General features: G+C 41.8%; 2 protein-coding genes across 4 annotated transcripts in view; both read right to left on the bottom strand.

Annotated features, from left to right (window-relative positions):
- Window positions 1-11,770, bottom strand: part of atosb (atos homolog b) — a 29,122-nt gene extending 17,352 nt beyond the window's left edge. The window contains exon 1 of one of the 3 annotated variants that reach the window (XM_085786018.1): window positions 11,368-11,770. The gene's annotated coding sequence lies outside the window, so the exon portion shown is untranslated. Of the gene's footprint in view, window positions 1-11,355 lie in introns of all 3 variants that reach the window. The other 2 variants (XM_085786019.1, XM_085786015.1) reach the window with 2 other exon arrangements.
- A 1,139-nt stretch (window positions 11,771-12,909) lies between these two features.
- Window positions 12,910-18,061, bottom strand: cenatac (centrosomal AT-AC splicing factor). Its single transcript, XM_085786008.1, has 11 exons — window positions 17,759-18,061; window positions 16,769-16,935; window positions 16,502-16,600; window positions 16,345-16,411; window positions 16,135-16,197; window positions 15,290-15,357; window positions 15,062-15,176; window positions 14,939-14,969; window positions 14,387-14,488; window positions 13,985-14,117; window positions 12,910-13,725 (listed from the first exon to the last, which is right to left on the bottom strand). Exons 1-11 carry the CDS (start codon window positions 17,873-17,875, stop codon window positions 13,605-13,607), a joined length of 1,083 nt encoding a protein of 360 aa, XP_085642134.1. The 5' UTR covers window positions 17,876-18,061; the 3' UTR covers window positions 12,910-13,604.
- Between the last annotated feature and the right edge of the window lie 185 nt (window positions 18,062-18,246).

An 18,246-nucleotide genomic window follows, 5' to 3' on the forward strand; every position in this document is an offset into this window, starting at 1 on the left:
TCAAAACATACCTGAGGTTGTCAAAGCACACAACTTCAACCGGCCCTCTTGTCACAAACACACACACATCTAGCAGCCACTTATGCATTGTCCCTATTTAGGGGTTGAGTTATTATCAGGAGTCTGTCGGCTGAGGCAAGAGAAAGACAAACCTATTGATAGCGCTCTGTGTCTCTTTATTTTTTACTGTCTGTCTATTTCTCACTCTTTCCCTGACCTCTCGTTTAGTTTATATCTCCCTTGAGCTCAGCTTCCATCTGTGACAGCCCACCTCTGTTTCCAAAACAGGTAGAAGAATGTACACTTGAAGGTTGCTGCCTGAACGGCCTTATTATCACTGTGACACAGAGGGATTGACAGGGCATTGTGTAGTTATGTTGAGTTTTGAGAGTGTGACAGGATGTAAAGATTTTAAAACTCCTAAATGAATACCTCCGTTATTTATTTTAGCACCATTTATCACAAAATAAGTTTAAAAAAAAAAGTTCCTTGGGATCATGAATTTAAGAAAGGTGCCTCTTTTACCTTTGTCAGGTTGGTTGTGAACAACATTTAAAAAACTTATATTAACATAGGTAGTCAAAGGTAGGATGAGAAGTTATCTTCAACCATCATACCAAATACTGTACTGGTTTTCTATCATGTTGTATCTAAACTGCTTGCTCTATACTAACAACTATTCCAAACCCCTTCATATAACTCAGGTAAACATGTTAAATACTAACTTTTTAGAGGGAATGTTAAGTTTATTTGATCATGAAAAGCTTTCTGAAACTATTAATCACTTATCAACTTAGCTGCAGATTAATGTCATGGCGATGAAAAGCTGATTGATTGATGACCTAATTGTTTCAGCTCTATACCTGCATGCCCTGCAGTATGCATACATTTGTGCGGGGGTGTGTGTGTGTGTGTGCGCGAGCCATATAAAAAGTGAGCGGAGAGGAGGTTTGAAAAACAAGACACGTCTTCAGCTACATACCTCCAAATATAGAGATGTGGGGATGGGGGAGAGGGGAAAAGGGGGGTGGTGGAAGACAGAGACAGCAAGCAGAGACAGACGAAGGAAGATAAACTGACAGGAGAAGGAGTGAAATCAGCGGAGGACTCTGTCGTCAAAAAGGCTGAGCTGTCGCTTTTGACAGCACAGATTTAAAAAACAACAAAAAAAAAAAAAACAACAGAGGAAAGGAAAGAAGAAGCTGTAATAGTGGGGGCTTAGTGTTCACCAACAGGACTGTATTTAGTATCTTGTGTTTCAGCATACACAAACACACACTCACACACTTCTGCACCTTTAAGAGCCAATGCTGCCCTCCATATTTGGGCAAAAGGGGGCGTGTCCTCTCCGTGAAGCCCCTCCTCCACTCGAGGGCACCCTGAGTGCAGCTGAGGAGAAAGAGGCATTGAAAACACACACTCGCTCACATTCCTTTAAACGCATGCATTGATGAGAGTCTGACATGAGAGCATGGCCGTGTTTGTTATGATGTCGTTAACGTCTTGAAAACAACATGTGGATTTTTCCCAATCGTGGCAAATTGAAACACACACAGCTTCTTCTCTCTCTCTCACACACACACACACACACACACACACACATACATATACAGACATGCGTTGTTTTGTGAGGCCTCTCAAAGTGAGGGTTTTCTTGCTGGGTGGAGGTGGAGGTGGTGGTGGTGGGGGGGGTTTACCCAACAACCCGCAGCCTTTAAAAACTTGAAGAACTTCAATCTGACTCTTACTACCACCTCAAAAACTCTGCTTGAGGGAAAAAAAATCAGTTGGTCACAGTTTCAAATGGCCACTGTTAAATATCGAAAACAAGCTCCGATTCACCCTCCTCTCTCGGGGAGGGAGAGAACAAAAGGAGGTGAGGAAGAGGGGAGGTGGAGGAAGGGTGGGAAAGGAAAGTGTGTGTGTGTGTGTGTGTGTGAGTAAAGGGAGGGAGGAGGTGGGGGGGGTGGGAGCAGTGGTTCTGTGTGGATCCCTGCGTGTGTTGGGTGTCCGTTTCTCATGGCATGCAGGAGAGCGTGTTAGCAGTGCACACACGGAGACATATGTGTGCGTGGCGAGAGAGTGAGCGGCCAAACGGTGGACATCAGGAAAAGTGTCCGATGTGCCAGAGCAATTTTCACAGCTAATATTTACTGGGAAACTGCGAGCAAATGGTGTGTGTGTTGACTTGCTGCTTCAAATTTCATTTTTACTCTGTGATGCAACGTGTCTGGTTTTACTGTAACATTCAAGTGAATTAAAATGTGCAGTGTAATTACACAGAAATATTAAAGGACGGCTGACGTTTACAGAGGCCTTTTCAACTGTGAAGCACTTGAATTATATATAGTATTAAAATTAAAACAAGTATAAAGTGTAAATTCAAAACTTCATGCTATTAATCTTAGTTTTCATTTTCTATTTCCTATCAGCCTATGTTATTATGTGTAGCAACATTAGCTGCTCTTTATTTTCAACATTTCAGCCCAGATTTCTCGGCAGACCACGGTCCTGTTATTCAGGATTTTACAGTATAACAGGTGCTTTACCTGCCAGTTATAGCTATAGGCTATAAATAAACCACACCCGACAATCCCATATAAGCATAACTTTACCGTTATCAGATAGCAAGTTCCTGTTGAGCTCCTAAGAATGCTCTCTTTATATTTACATTTCTAAAGGAGTGTGACAATCTGGTGAGATGAACTCTCTTCTGAAAGGGCATGTTTAACCAGCTGCCTGTTGATAAATAAGCTCACTATGCTGAAAGGAGACAGAGATCCTATTTAAGTGTAATCATTTAACTTTAGTGCTCAGGCAAAAACTGTGTGCATGTGTGTGTTTGTCATTTAAGCAAATTCACTAGATGTGGGGACAAATGGTTTATGCTTAATGTTGTCAGGGTCAAATTTATAGTATAAGGTTAAGTTAAAATTGGGCAGATGCAGCGAAAAACACACTGGGCTGTCCAAATAAAACCTTCCTAAAATAAGTTTTGTTTGTTTTTCCATTACCAAATATGTCTCTCCATCCACTCCTGCAAACATGTCTGACCATACACGTATTCATCTAGAGCACTGCAGCACTGCAACACGACTTGACTCTGCAAGTGTGGAAACTTTTTCTTTTGTGCACTCGGCAATCTGGGATTAAAGTTGTTCACACAGATAATGAAAGCTTCGGATGAATCCCATATTCCTGCCAACCCTTTAATGCATCATTAAAAATTAAATGTTATTTCCCAACCTTGTCATCCACACCCATTGCTAATGTTATGTCCTGATTTTCTCCCCCTTTTTTTTTAAAGGGAAACTATGCAAGTCCGGTCACATTGTGCTGTTTTGCTAACCCTCCTTCTGGCCATGTGCATTTGTTTACAGCTGGCGAGAAATCAATCAATAGAGCTGTAGATAACGTTATTTATCATATACGATGTTACGACGTGTACATTTGTGTAGTTTAATCTGTCATGAACAAGAGATTCCGGGTTACGGGGCGCATTTGTGTCGCGGTGTGCAGAGACGAGAGCTGGGACACCGGGGTGGCGGCGCTGATCTTGCAAAGTTGTTTTTCGGCCAATGGCAGAGACAAGTTACAAGTTATTTATTAAACTATCACAATTGCTCCAAAGCTGTTCAATTAAGGTACAAATGTAGCATTGTTAAACTAAAAATCCTGCATAGTTCCTCTTTAATCATCAAATATTTCACCCTTGCCTTTGCAGGAGTACAGCTTTTTACTCTGTGATACTAGGTCCAAAAAAAAACACTTGTTGTGGAGAAGATGAGGATAAAAACGGAAGAGGAAACAAAAATCAAGCAGCGCATGATTGTGTCCAGTGAGAAAAGAGAGAGAGAGATAGAGACAGTGCAATGGGAAGAAATGCAGAGAGGTGGGGAGGAGTGTGGCACCCTGAGTCTTGGTGACAGGCCGGGCCAGCTCAGAGGATGGAATGTTCCAGAGAAATATGCTGCCTATTCGTGGAGGACAGGAAATAAAGCTCCCTCGCTCCCTCTCTCTACCTCTCCTCCTTTCCCTCTCCGGTCAGGCCTCAATTTTTCACCCTGAATTCGGCTGCCTTTCTCAGTAACATCACCTCTTTGTCTACGTCTGTTTCGCCTCTCTCTCTCTCCTCCCTTTTCCTGGCCTTTGGGTATTTTTTTCCCTCTTTTTTTGTGCATCTTCCTCCGTCAGTCTAAAATCAATTCCCTTTTTTTCTCCTTTCTCCTCCTCTCTTTCATGCTTGGGGAACTCACTCAGCATGGTGTTGCACCACTCAGACTGGCAGCGTCTGAAAGTAGTCTAGCTTGCCATCTGGGCAGTGAAAGGAAGGAGGAAAAAAAATATCACTTTCTTTGTAGCAGAGCTCGCTAATACCTAGAACCAGAGCATACTGTCACTATTTAACCAGCCAACCTGACTCATGATCAGTCCCTGGCCTAAGTGGATGGAGGAGAAGATTACATTAGCAGTTAGAGCTCATTAATACCCACGGGTCTGTGTTCAGTTTAGGACAGCAGGATACGTGCAAAAAGAGGAAAAACAAAGCACAACTCAAATCCGACTTTAAGGACAAGTATTAGGCTAAACTGAAAGACCAGTGAAGTGAAGCTTGCACACGTGCATGTTTATGAACACACACATACCCCCACACACACACACATAGTGGCTCATCCATTTGGGTGGTGTGCATGGGGGGTGTTAAAGGGTGAAGGGTAGAGAGGGGTCTGGCCAGGGTTAATCCAGAGATCAGTCCACACACACACATATGCACAAGCACACACATGCACAAAGACACATGCACATGCACACGCTTGCAGTCGTTAAGCAGCAGTTAATAATGAGAAGCTTTGGTACCACAGGAGTTGCTGCTCAGTGTGTTTGAGCCGGAGGCAGGGCGGCACTCACTCAGCGTGTTTGCAGCAGCTCCTAACACGCATCAGAGTCCAAATAGGCAACTAGACAAAACACAATCAACCTAAATAAACTGGATGAAAACTGGCGGCTCTTTGATTTAGCAAATATCAAATCCAGGCAGCACATAAAACTACATTTTATAAGGTTGAAGCGGTTCACTAGAACTCCGTCCTCTAAAATCAAATGCATCTCGAAGGCAAACTGAGCTAATGTGCCTCAGCACTGCGAGCAGTTCAGGGAAGACACATGCCCTCATCAACATAATCATAATAAGGGTTTCTTTACCATATAGTTTAGCTATAAGTTAGCAGCATGCCCTGCAAGTGGCTTTGCATGTGTTTGTTATAAACCAAACCACTGAAGAAGTTAATAATTAATGATTACAGAAAATTACAGAACACATTTCACGGCAATCCAAGAGAAAAAGGTCAGGGGAATCCTCAATTCATTTAGATGACATCTACTAGTGGGAACCACTTATATTTATCCAAAATGAAATACCAATACATTGAAATCAATCCTGTGGGCACCATAAAAAAAATCTGCATCTGATTTAATGGGAATTCACTAAATTGTAAGTTAGAAATTTCAGCGTGGGGCAATACTGTGGTCTGATTGTTCCACTGACTGAACAATAAACACTGCCATGAATCCTCAGAGCTGTGCCACCAGCACAGAGCTAAAAAAGACGCTTCAGTTGGGAAAGGCTACCATACTCTGTTAATTACTTAATTACCTACCCCCGGATTTCTATGAATGTCTCTGATGGCACAAGACCAGCCAGGCAAACACACACACAAATGTTCCTATGACAGCACACTAAAGAACCACAGCCACGTGTACGCATTTAAAGATGCAGATGTGTCCCAATGATAAAACAAAAGAGATTTCTATATATTTTCTACCCTGTGATTAGGACTCGCTTCACTTGGGCTTTAACTGAAAATAAACGCGCAGACGCTCATGCACATGTAGCGCTGTATTGCTCGCAGGTGTTTTCTCTATACCACAGCTTTGAAACTCTCTGGGAGGAGACGAGACGCACTGATGCTTTCAGGCCTGCAGCCATGCAACGTACAGTACTTCCACTGCAAACATCAATGCATCTTGGATCATTACCCGAGGCTTCTTGCTGTTGTCTATCCAAACATAAAATCCAGTGCGTTAAACAATAATATTAATGAATTTCCAAGCGTGTTTTCTAGAGGGAAAGCTTACCTTCAGTCTCGATGAAAGTCAATTTGAGTGACAAATGATGCATGCAAAGTCCCGGTCCTGTAATACATACTCAGCCTCTGCAAGATGGAAAGATGGGATGGAGGGCTTTGATGCTTGTCGAGGGGAACGAGACAAATGACAAGAAACTAGCACAGAGTAATGGACAGAGGGAACAAGATAGGGATGGGAGGGAGGGAGAGAGGCAGAGAGTGACCAGGTCTTAGCTTGATAAGCTCTGTGTTGACCTATATAATGCACACACAGATATATCTACCCTCCAACATCTACTTATTGATTCTGGTGTGTGTGTGTGTGTGTGTGTGTGTGTGTGTGTGTGTGTGTGTATAGTGGAAGTGAACATGAACAGACTAGATGGCTCACAGGCTACACACTGCATTCTTATTTTTAACAAGTATTTGTGTGCTAAGTCATTCATTAGAATCAAGTATGAAACTCGACCCACTCATGAGGCTCCTAGCGCTGGATTTCCGACGTCTCTGCGATATCAGTAGCACCCAAGAGGTTGCTCCTTATTTATACTCAATTATGAGTGTGAAAGCCCCGCAGCAGAGCACGTTATTACCAAAATACACAGATTGCACATCAACAACAATTCATCCTAGATTTGTTTTCTAAGTTGTATAATTAAAACCAAAACAAAGAAGACTATCGATGCAAAACTGATATAATGAACAACAGTCCACAGCTCAAACTGTGCTTTCTCAGCCGTGGTAAATTTTCTTGGGGCAATATATCCACTGAATAATCTTTCACCATCCACCTACCTAGATATTTGAGTTTAAATATTTGTGCATTAGTGGTCACTGTGGCACTTCCTCCAACCCCAAATAGGGCAGTTTGTTTTCGCCCAACCAACAGTCCTGAATGCAAACATATTCAGTGTAATGTGATATTGCGCACATCTGAGAAGCTAGAACCTGCAGATTCAGGCTACAACTAACAATTATATTCATTACTGGTTAATCTGACAATCATTTTCTTGAATGATCGATTAATTATTTTGTCTAAATCCTGTCATAATCTCACAAAGCCTGAGGTGTGGCTGTGCTGTTAAATACTGACTAAGACGAATAACAAATCCTCATGACTAAGGAACTGGAACAAGGGAAACAATGTGTATTCACGCACTTATGAATACATGAATGAATTATCAAAATAGTTGCTGATAACCTTTCTGTTGGATGACTTATTAATTAACTGACTCAAAGTTTTGGCTCAGCAGTACAAACTAAACACTCACAGAGAAGTCAAAGACAGTCTGAGATAAAAACTCTCACACACCCACACTGTGCAGAAGTGCACTTTGCCTCTCAGGGTGTAATGTCAAACCATGCTGATTTATTCAGCAGGTGGTTTGGTCGCCCTGCCACCCTCCTCTCACTCTCTCTCTCCGACAGGATTTCTGTTGTCATCTGCGTTTGAATAAAATAGAGCAGCCGGCTAATTCAGATAGAGCATTCAATAGGATTATCCATCAAAAGGTGCAAAGCTATTTTCCTAATTCTACTAAAATTGAAACATGAGTATGAATAAAATACTGGTATGTACTCAGATAGTGTATTGTGCTACATTTTATCCATTAGCATTTGGCATTCTGAATATTTCCATTCTTCCATTAAATACTTAATTGAGTTATGAGTTTATGCCTCTCTGTCCGTCTGTCTTCCCCTTTTTCTGTTCACTGTTCATTTGGCCAACTCTGGCATCTAACAACCAGTTATCCACTTATTCACAAGGTCAATCAGATGCAATATATTAAAATGCCATTCAATCCTGGCTGAAGTGGCCTGATAAAACGCCTGCGAGAAGTCTGTCTCAGCCACTTAGATTGGACTTAGAAATGACACACTGAAATAGAAAAGCTCTGATGAGGTGTCTATTTCATTATTTTCCTACGTCTAACTGTCAGCAGACTTAGGCCCTGTCCCTGTACCACTTTTAAAACACTCTCCAGATGCTCACTTATTCCAAGCATCATTGAGATCATTGGCGTTCCCTTCCTTGCCCTATGAATAGCTTGACACTGTCAGTCAGGGTGAACACAGTTACACACACACACTGCTGACACTGCTGTTTGTAAGAGGACTAACTACTTCCTCTTATTGACAGAGTGTTAAGTGGACTAACTGCCCTTTAATGGTAAGCCTGGACCTGGGTTTAGTTAGTGTGTTAGTGTGTTGGTGCGTATACAACTGTGCGTAAATACCTGGAGTTACAGAGTGAAGGGTCTCGAGGTTAAAGGTACACCAGCTGAAGCTGCACAGGTGCTATTTTAGCAGCTTGGGGAATAAGCTGTTATTAGGGAGATAAAACACACACACACACCACTTTACCCCAACGTACAATGTCAATAAATGTGTTTCCTGTAGCTTCTTTATCTCCGCAAAACAGACCACTGCAGAGATGTCTTCACTCTGGACGCTTTTTCCGAGAAGTCGTTTAAATGCGAGGATATCTGGTTATCACTGAAGGTGAAAATGACGTAGACATGCTCACAGTTTTATGCCGCACTCTGACCTGTCCGTTTGTTAATTTTATGTTTCATCACAAGCTGCCCACGCTCTGTCCCTGGCCTGAACAATGCATCTTCTTTAGCAAACAGCAACTGCCTTTAATCTTTGTGATAAATGCATTAATGTCGGGCTTCCACAGAAAAAGACATAAAATCAGTAAAGACATAATTTACCAGACTTGCTTTGTAGCACATGGGGTTTGTGTGACTAGAAGGACCTCTAGCTTGACAAGGTTCATACTGACATATATAGACAGGAACATATTATTATAGAGAAGCTACAAAGGGAGGTACCATTTATGCGTTTTATGACAGAGAGAGAGAGACATTGTTCCTGTCAGTCCACCAGCCAGTACTGGTTCTTGGTGATTGGCTTAAGGCTATGTACTAATACACAAATTCACGGTGACATTCACATACTCGTTCGTCGATCTATGTGGGAAGCTTTTCCTCCTCTTTAGCCCCAAGTGGTGACATAGTTCTTTATCTAATAAAAAGGTAGGCACTCTAGCTGTTAAGGACGAAAGTACAACATGTGCATGCACACAGACTCACTGACTCTCTCTCACACACACATACACACACTCAAAAACAGACACACTAGGGATCAATAAAGCCCTGGAGCATTGTTGCGTACTGGATCTAACCCATATAATCATCTGTAATCTCTGACATCAAATCCTGCAGACACATTGGAGGCCTGACAACAAGCCTTCATCAGCTCATAGCGTTTAATAACCACCCCCACTTTCCACACACACACACACACACACACACACACAAAAAAGCACTGCCAGGTACAGACGCCAGAAAGGAGAACTGCAACCATGAGCCGTAACCACTCAGCCAGAGAGCCATGAGAGGCATGAAAGGGTAAAATCAAACATACACATACATAGACTGGATGCACCGAGGGCTCCACTGTGAATTGTGTCCTATATAACTTGGATATGAGCTGCGACTACGTGTGTGAATAACATTGTATGTTACAGGCTGCTGATTGGCAGGTCGAGTTAAAGAGCCCGATGCAGGCTAATGTGTAACAGAGCCTGTGAGTCAGAGAGAATCAAGAGAAAATTGGCTCTTACGGTATTACAAGTCTCAAGTATTGACTACAATGTACTCAACAGCCTAACAAGGCACTGGTGGCTTCATATTCTGCCTTAAGAACACACATGGGCATCCCATGACCACAGTCCTGCTTAACTTAATGTACTTGGCTGAACAGTAAACACAGGAGCATATCATATACCTCCCTGAGGTTGAATATATTATTAGTAGCCAGGCAAACAGACAAGTCATCACCAGGGGATTCCTTCTACTGATTCCTTCCCATGCACAAAACATCCCACATTCATCCTGGCTGAGTTTTTGATCCTCACTGACCTTCCTATCCTTTTAAAGCAAGTCTGTTTTCAGAGTTTCTTTGTCTCGAATGAAGAAAACACACCATCTTGGTTTAAGCGTTTAAAGAACTGAAGTCAAAGTGTGATTATGCACGGGGCAAGCCCAGACTCAGGACTGCTGAACAACATGCACCTCGCCTTCAGGGTTGGTTACAGCAAAGATCTGCATGACGTCACACTCAGCTGAGGACAAAGCCCACTGGTTTACTCGCAGACAGAGAGGTGGGGGGTGGCTGTCAGACCAAGGCAAGGACAAGCACTAGAGAGTGAAAAATGTAGACTTGTATAAGGATTTGCTGCAGCAGTGTGTGTGTGTGTGTGTGTGTGTGTGTGTGCAGAAATCTCTATTCACATACATGTGAGACAGCTGGTGGTCCTCCATATGCACGTGTGCTGTAATGGTGATGTAGAGTGAGTGTGACTGCATATGCACGTCTGTCTAATGTATATGTCAGAGCCATGATGACCTGCTTGTATAGGACAATGGGAGGAAGTGCTTTGCAGCTGAGCATAATAACACTGTACAGTAATAACTGACTCTATTAACACTTAATAGTTTTTACATACACACTGTAACAAGGGTTTAATGACAACCCTTAATGCCCTCTTCACTGCATGATGCAATGCAACTCCCAAATGCAATCCATGGGAACAATACGCCCACTGTACCCAGTGCTGTCCTCTCTCTCCTGAGAGCTTTACAGTGATCATCATCACTCCACCCGCTGAGCTACAGTCATAATCTCACAGATATATGCCAGTGCTGTTGATCCCTCCTTCTTGCAAAGCCCATACATGCAACAATCCCAGGAGGGCATGAGTAGGCTAGTGTGCAGCGCAGTTATACCAGAATTAAATATTTACACTTTTGCATCTTGATGGGGCCATCCATAGCCATGACGGTGAGTGATGGACTGTGGTTTCTATCCATCACTTTGTCCCTAACCACCGCAGAGTGCACGCACACACACACACAGTCGCACACACACAGATAGAGACACATAAAGGAAGAGTGAGGGAGGCAGACAAAGCAAGGGGAACGCCCCCTGCACCCTGCAAGATACTGGCAGGTCATCAGCTGGCTTAGGCTGGATTCCAGTCATTCTTTGCTTCACAGATTCACACATTGATAAAGAAATCGATGACTAGTTAACAAGGAATTAATCAAGAACACAAACCTTTGTGCTATTTACACACATAGCTAGCTTTAAAGTTCACACAATGCAGACAGAAGGTTAGACTGTACTGTAGCTAGCTTGTCATATCTTGGATTCGGCTTACCTTATTTTAAACAAAAGAGAAAAAAAAGGTGGATTCAAGAAGAGGGGGGGGGGGGAACACAGGCTGAAGTGACGCGTCTCTGTCGTCTGGGAGTTTGGCCTTTCTGTGTTATCTCTCTGCTATGGTGTTGACTGCTGCTGCGTTGTCGGATTCCAGGTTGCTAACGTTACCGGGGCGAAAAATCGAACTTCGAAGCCAAAAGCCGTTAGTCGCCTTAGCTCCAGGTGCCTGACGGGTAAAATAAACCAGACTGTTTTTCAAGTCTCTTCTTGCCACATAGGTTGCTCGCTTTTGCTAGCTGTCTACGTCCCTTCCTCTCTGTGCCTGTCTCCTTTTTTTTGTGTGAGTGTGTGAGCTCGCAGCTGTTTTCGTTGTTTCAACCTTTGCCTGAAATTCCTCCTCTGTCCCTTTAAGCGTCGACGTTTCCGGGGTTTTGCCAGTTAATATGAAGGGAGGCGGGGCTTCACGGCCAGCTGAGCGCCTGTCATTTAAGCGATTGGCCGCTTCTGTTCCCCTCAGCCAATCAGCGCTCGGGGATTAGGCCGTCTTTAAAACATGCAGATTTATTCAAAAATCCCGGCCCTGTGATTGGACAATGGATTAACCCAAGGACCGCCCAGTACACGTGCTTTTTCTCCCCTCCCATTCTTTACCGCTAAGGAGGACGGCTGTTGTGCTTGTCAATAGATCTTTTGATATTTCACAGAAAACTACAAGACAACCACGTACTGATGTACTAAACAAAAACATCACACTGGTATACAGCACCGACATCAACATGATGTTAAAACTATAAACGGCAACGGTTTAATTTGATGTCAAATGTATGGTAACCCCCGTCTTTTCTTCCGCCTCTACTGAAACAGGCCTGGCCATGTTGTCACAGAGCTAAGAATAGATCAGCTACACGTTGTATCCCCATATTGCTTTGCGCTGCACTGAGCTCCACGCCCATCTACCCAGAGCACACTGGGGCCTGATTACTCTTTGCTGCCAAGAGGAGGAAGCCTGTAGAGATAAAAGAAAAGGCCTTCTAAAAGCCCAAGGAATCACGCACTGTAAATGATGTTGCTCTTTGCTATTCATCCATCCATACTCTGATGTTCCACTTGGCAATGCAACTGCTGTGTATTTCACACAGTAACAGTATGTCTTATCTATGTAATCCATGGACAAAAGGCAAATCATTACAGCTCTTATAAAAGCAGTAATTTCCTTACAAATGCAGCATTTGGAGGTTAACGATTATCAGAATGTTTTTAACTTTTTTTTACCTCATGGTATATAACTTGAAGAAACAACTGTGTAATCCTTTTTTTCCTATTAAAAGGCATTAGAAATTAGAGTATACTTAGTTGTTTTACAGAGGATTGACTGCATTCAGACATAAGAAAATTACAGTTTTTGATGGTTTTATAGCTCATCTCAAAGTGACATTTGCATAGAGCCTCTAAGCCTTTCGCAGTGATTCACCATGTAACATGATCTGAAAAGGGAAATGAAAGCCCATCAGTTGTTGTAAAGGTTCACTGAAGAACATAAATAAATAAATAAAAGAGTGAGATATTTATTTAAGAGCACAACTACTGAGACTGTAGCTCCCATTATGTGTATGGGTTGTTTACAAAATAATACTAATAAGTGAGAATCTGAGAGGGGAAAAAAACATACAAAAACAAAATATGTCAGTACAAACACCACAATATCAAATATCTGATATATGAAACTGAAAATATGAAAGTGTTTAATCGTTATCTTGATGTGGGTTTCAACACATCTGCCTTCATGTCACACAAATTTTGCAGTTGTTATTTGAGACTCTTGCGCCCCCTGCTGTTCAACTTTGAGAACAGTCGTAGTGAGGAAACTTGCTGGATAAGATTTTCAATCTGGCTCCTCTCTTCCTTTGTGTCTTATCGAAGACACTGGTTTTCAACTGATTGAATAAAAAGCAGCTCAGTGAGCATTTTGTGTGTGGAGGGGGGTAAGTGATTTTACCATGGAGTTTTTATACAAAAAAAAAAAAAAAACCCACAATATGAAATATCTTTCAAACATAAATACGGTAGCTCTAATATACTACGTTAATACATTTACTGAAGTATTTCCCAGTTATGTTACATAGAGGTTTCATTCAGTGGAGTGTCTTACGAGCCTGTACAACAGACCCAAGTACAAAAAAAAGTGTATGAAACCTCATTCACATCTTGCAAACTATATACATCTGCTCACACAGCACATAAGGACTTTTAAGTGCTGTCAGCACTGGTCAGCTTTTCAGTTGTTTTTGCTTTCTTTGACCCGTCTGTGTTGTGTTCCCTCTTCCTCTTTTGTCTGTTCTTCTGACCTTCCTCTTGTCTGAACTGGTGCCTGTTGGAGAGAGAGAAAAAAAAGACTCACATTTGCAAATAGATTGACTCTCAAAAGCAGACACGAGAGGAAAATTGCTATAAAAAGAAACGGGCATTAGGTTTAAAACAAATCCTTAACCATACATGTACATAGATATATAAACACAACACAGGATATCAAAAGTAAGGCCAGCAAGTAAACATGAATGGGACAGAGTAAGAAGAGTCAGGGTCATTCAGCATAGTCTCAGGTGGGGTAAACAGTGGTGTGATCTCACCTGGACTGCCAGCGTCGGCCACTGTTCCACACTCTGCCAAACGAAGGCAGCCAGTTGGCGTCTGTGTGCGAGCTGTGATCAAAGTTTGCCCCCACTCTGTTCGGTGGAAGCTTCTTCAGCTTCTCTTGCTCCTCTGGAAAAAAGAGAAATGAGGCTTCTTTTAATTTTACTCCAATTCATATGAGATTGTGATGTTGCATACATGACGTTACATGGGTCTTTGCATATCAATACTTATGCATTGATACTGCATTACTGCAATGGCTCATAGACAACACAACTGTGATTTCACATTTGACAACATATGACAGCGACGTATAGTGGATAACTGCACACAAACTGTTCAACCGACAACACATGCACACACACAACATAAAATAAATCTCAGTGTGTGATTCCTACTCTGTTTGAGGAACTCTTGGAGCGACGGGCCAATCTCTACATTTGCTGTAGAACTAGAGGTCCCCTCCAGAGGATCATCCTGAAGCCAGGGAGGGACGGCACCTGTGAAACAAAAGAGTCGATATGTTTACTCTTCCTCAAATTCAAACAATAGCTGACCTGAGCCCATAAGCACCAGAGACACTGGCTTTCTGCACAAGCTTTGAAAGGGATGATGGGAAAATGCAATTTTAAAAAAAGTTTGTCCTATAAGAGGTTTATGTGACAAGTGGCGAACCAATAATACTTTCAGGACAAATTATAAATGTACCAACTCAAATGCAGACAGGGAATTGATCTGGAAAACAGATTGAATGTATTTTAAAGCTGAGATGGACATGAATAAAGCAAAACAATGATTTTTCAGACATGGATCAGGATATATTTTAACAGTAGATGTCACATTAATAATTTAAAAATGTGGTTTCAAATGATGGAAAATGATTCTCTACACAGCAAAAGACCATGTGTGAGATAAGTGAGAGTAAGAGTTTATATCACAAATCACTGTACCTGTATGAACATTTCCGCTATTTGATGAATCCTGTAACGGAGATCAAACAAGGTGATTATGTTTGTGTAAAAAAAAAAAATCAAAAACTGTTAATTGTTAAACCTAAACAGCTATGTGTCTACCTGATAGCCTATGAAAGTCAGGCCTTGTCCTGTTGCCGACCACGGTGCTTCCACCACTGAGTCCACAAAGCTGCTTCCTGGCTGCTGCTCTGATCCCTGAGGTGGAAACTGAGAGCTGTTCCCCAGACAACCGGGTAAACCCCAAACAAAAAGAGGTCATTTCAAGTGCTACTGATGATAGGAAGCAGAAAAAAGGATGAAATGTCACAGAAAGAGACCATGTGTTACCTGAAAGAATCCTCCGCAGACATGTCCGTGCCATTGGGTCCGCTGAACAACTCTGTCTCTGCATCATGCTGATATTGATTCAGGAAAAGCCAACAGTGGTTCACAGAGGAAGTCTGACCACTAATCATGCATCATCTCAGTTTTTTTTTTATCATCCTAATCCTTGCACACTACAGTCAGTCCCCCAAATGTGAACAAACACCCGTCATTATTCACCAGCAAATTCTTGAAAATTAAACCTGATGTGGTAAATGGCTTTGTCCTTAAACCACCCTGGCCACCAGATACAACAACATGTTAATAAGTGTGAAAATCAAAAGCACCTGGACTTCTTCTTGGCTCTTATTTGCTATCTAAAAGGCTTATTTGTTCTATTTTTTTCTTTTTAAATGGCGTAGAGTCTCAGGTATTTAACTTGTGGTGGGGATGACACCATGGGAGTGGCACCGAGGGTCATTAAACTACCTGTCATGTGAGTCATTAACATACCTCTCATGTGAGTTGTTTCACATTGGTTGTTTCACATTGGTCAAGGTGTGAGCTTCTCCCTGCTACCATGTGACTCTGTTTGGGGGAGGGCTTCTCAAGGCAGCTGTCTTGTGACCTTAAGAGCTCCCACCAATTTTTTTTCAGAACTGAAAAAGCCTTTCTGTGAGGTGAAATGTCTTCAAGAGCCAAAAAGAAGTGCAGTTGTCTTCAAACGACTACAAATGGCCCGAATAACTGAGAAACTGTTTAGCCGGAGAATGGTGGCATTTCCTGTCTCACACGCAACTCAAAACTATGAAAAACAACAGTCGAGGCCAGAGTGTTGGATACTGCCACTGCATCCTGGGAAAACAAACCTCTACAAGGGACTGAAGGACGTCTTGACGATGCCTCTCCTGGGCCCGGATATAATCAGCTTGCTGCAGGCATGAAAAGATAGACATATTTCCATCAGGAGATTTTCAGCTTGGTCACATTAAGATTCAACAGGATGTTGTTGAGCCATGTTAGTAGCTGTCTCTCTCAGAATTGCTGCCACAGTTATATAATCTGTAATTTTGCATCACCTGTTTAATGAATTCATCCTCCTTCTCCACAAATGATTCCAACACCTTTGGCAGCTCAGCTTTAAACCTAAACAAAAACAAACAATGCTCAGTGTAACAAATCATACATTTTTCCTGACAAACTCCATCAACAGACTTTTTTTCTCACTGGGCCTACCTCTCCGTTTCCTCTTCTGTGACAATGACCTTGTCTCGAAGTTTGGGGTCGGCTTTATTGTCCCACCAAAACTTGTGTGTATTCTTCCTGTGGTCCGGACTGAAATCAAATAACAGACAGAGTGAGTTCAGATGGCATGGGTTTTGTCGAGCCTCCATAAATTCAATGTGTGCTGCAGTACAATTTAAAGTTGTACTCAGATTTTGGGTACCCCAGATGCAAAAAATCATTTTATAAACAAATGAAAGTTTACTAAATGAAACTTACGTGGCCATGTGTTCTAACAAGCCTCCATACAGCACAGTCATGTTTCCGTCTGTAACATTTCTATCAACTTCGATCCCACAGCAGTAGCACCAGAATGTCTGCTTTGGCTGGGTGCAGTCAAACTTTTCTACTTGGGGCTTTTTAATTGTTCGGCGAGCTTCCTTCACCTGAGAGACAGACACAAGAGACATAAGAGTTGCACTGAGCAGAACTGAAACTAATGCAGTCTAAAAAAAAAGGGGGAAAAAAAGACCTGCAGTACATCCCACCTTACTGAAGGTTAAAATTTTGTCCCTGGTGAATTGTATGGCTTATGTGATGGCTAATCATGTGACCAAAAATAAAGCAATGCATTTAACAATAAAATAACATAACTGGATAAATAAACACATCATATTTGTGTGTGAAATAAATGACAAATAGTGAATCCTTTACAGATGCTATAGTGGGTTTCACTATATGCATAAATAGGTAGCCATGACTCTATGAGGTAATGTACAGGTGTATGTGATGTGCATACTCCATGACATACCATAAATATTAGAAACAAAAGGTAGTGCAGGACAATGATGATAATATACCATGGTTATAAAGAAATGCATTTCGATATAAAACCTATTAGATATTATTCTATTTTATATTAGTATTAGCCTGGTTAATCTTATAAATGTGATGTCTGTGATCATCCACGTAGTGGCCATTTTGTAGACAACCAACCTCTACATAACTAAATACGTTGGTGGGCTTAATATGTGTTGCTTTGTTCAGACGTGCACAAATTAGGCAAAGCACAGAACAAATGGTTAAAAGTGTCAGAGCCACTCAAAAAGAGACAAAGGTTGATGTTTTTGTTTTATTTAATCGACCACGGTTGCAGCTAGCATTAAGGCTAATAATGCGCGAATAAGTTCAGATAGCTGGAAGAAAATGTTGGCACATAAAATGCTCAAACTGCGGGACATCGGTGTGAATCGGTGTTGACCTACTTACCTTTTCCAAGAATTTCAGGAGAACCACTCTGAGTCTGCTCTGGTGGTTTTTTCCAAATATATGTCCCTTCCCGTTGAACGTGGTTTGCCTGCATATGGCGCAGTAATACGCACCCATTGATACGACGGGGTGTTTTTATATATTACAGTATATTATGGTAGAGGTGAAGGGGGACAAGAGCTACAACAAAACACTACATATGAATATTTTTTTCATCGCAAATTAACTGGTAACTGCTGTTTGGTTGTCTCCTATGGGATCTCATTCCGTCTCCAAATGTCGTCCCCATGGAAACAAGCAGGCCACGCGGAACTGTTGTTCTAAACGTTAATTGCTTCCAGATCTGGGTGCATTTTTTTTGTGTGTGATCTTCGCTTAGACTCAGGACGTTTACACACATGAAACATGTTGAATTATACAAATCTGTATTACAACTGTTGTGATAGATTACTTACGACGAGATGTTTTAACAGTCTATATCATGATGT

Source organism: Trachurus japonicus, chromosome 9 (genome assembly GCF_045865225.1).
Source record: "Trachurus japonicus isolate A0001 chromosome 9, Traja_1.0".
Classification (NCBI taxonomy): Eukaryota; Metazoa; Chordata; class Actinopteri; order Carangiformes; family Carangidae; genus Trachurus; species Trachurus japonicus.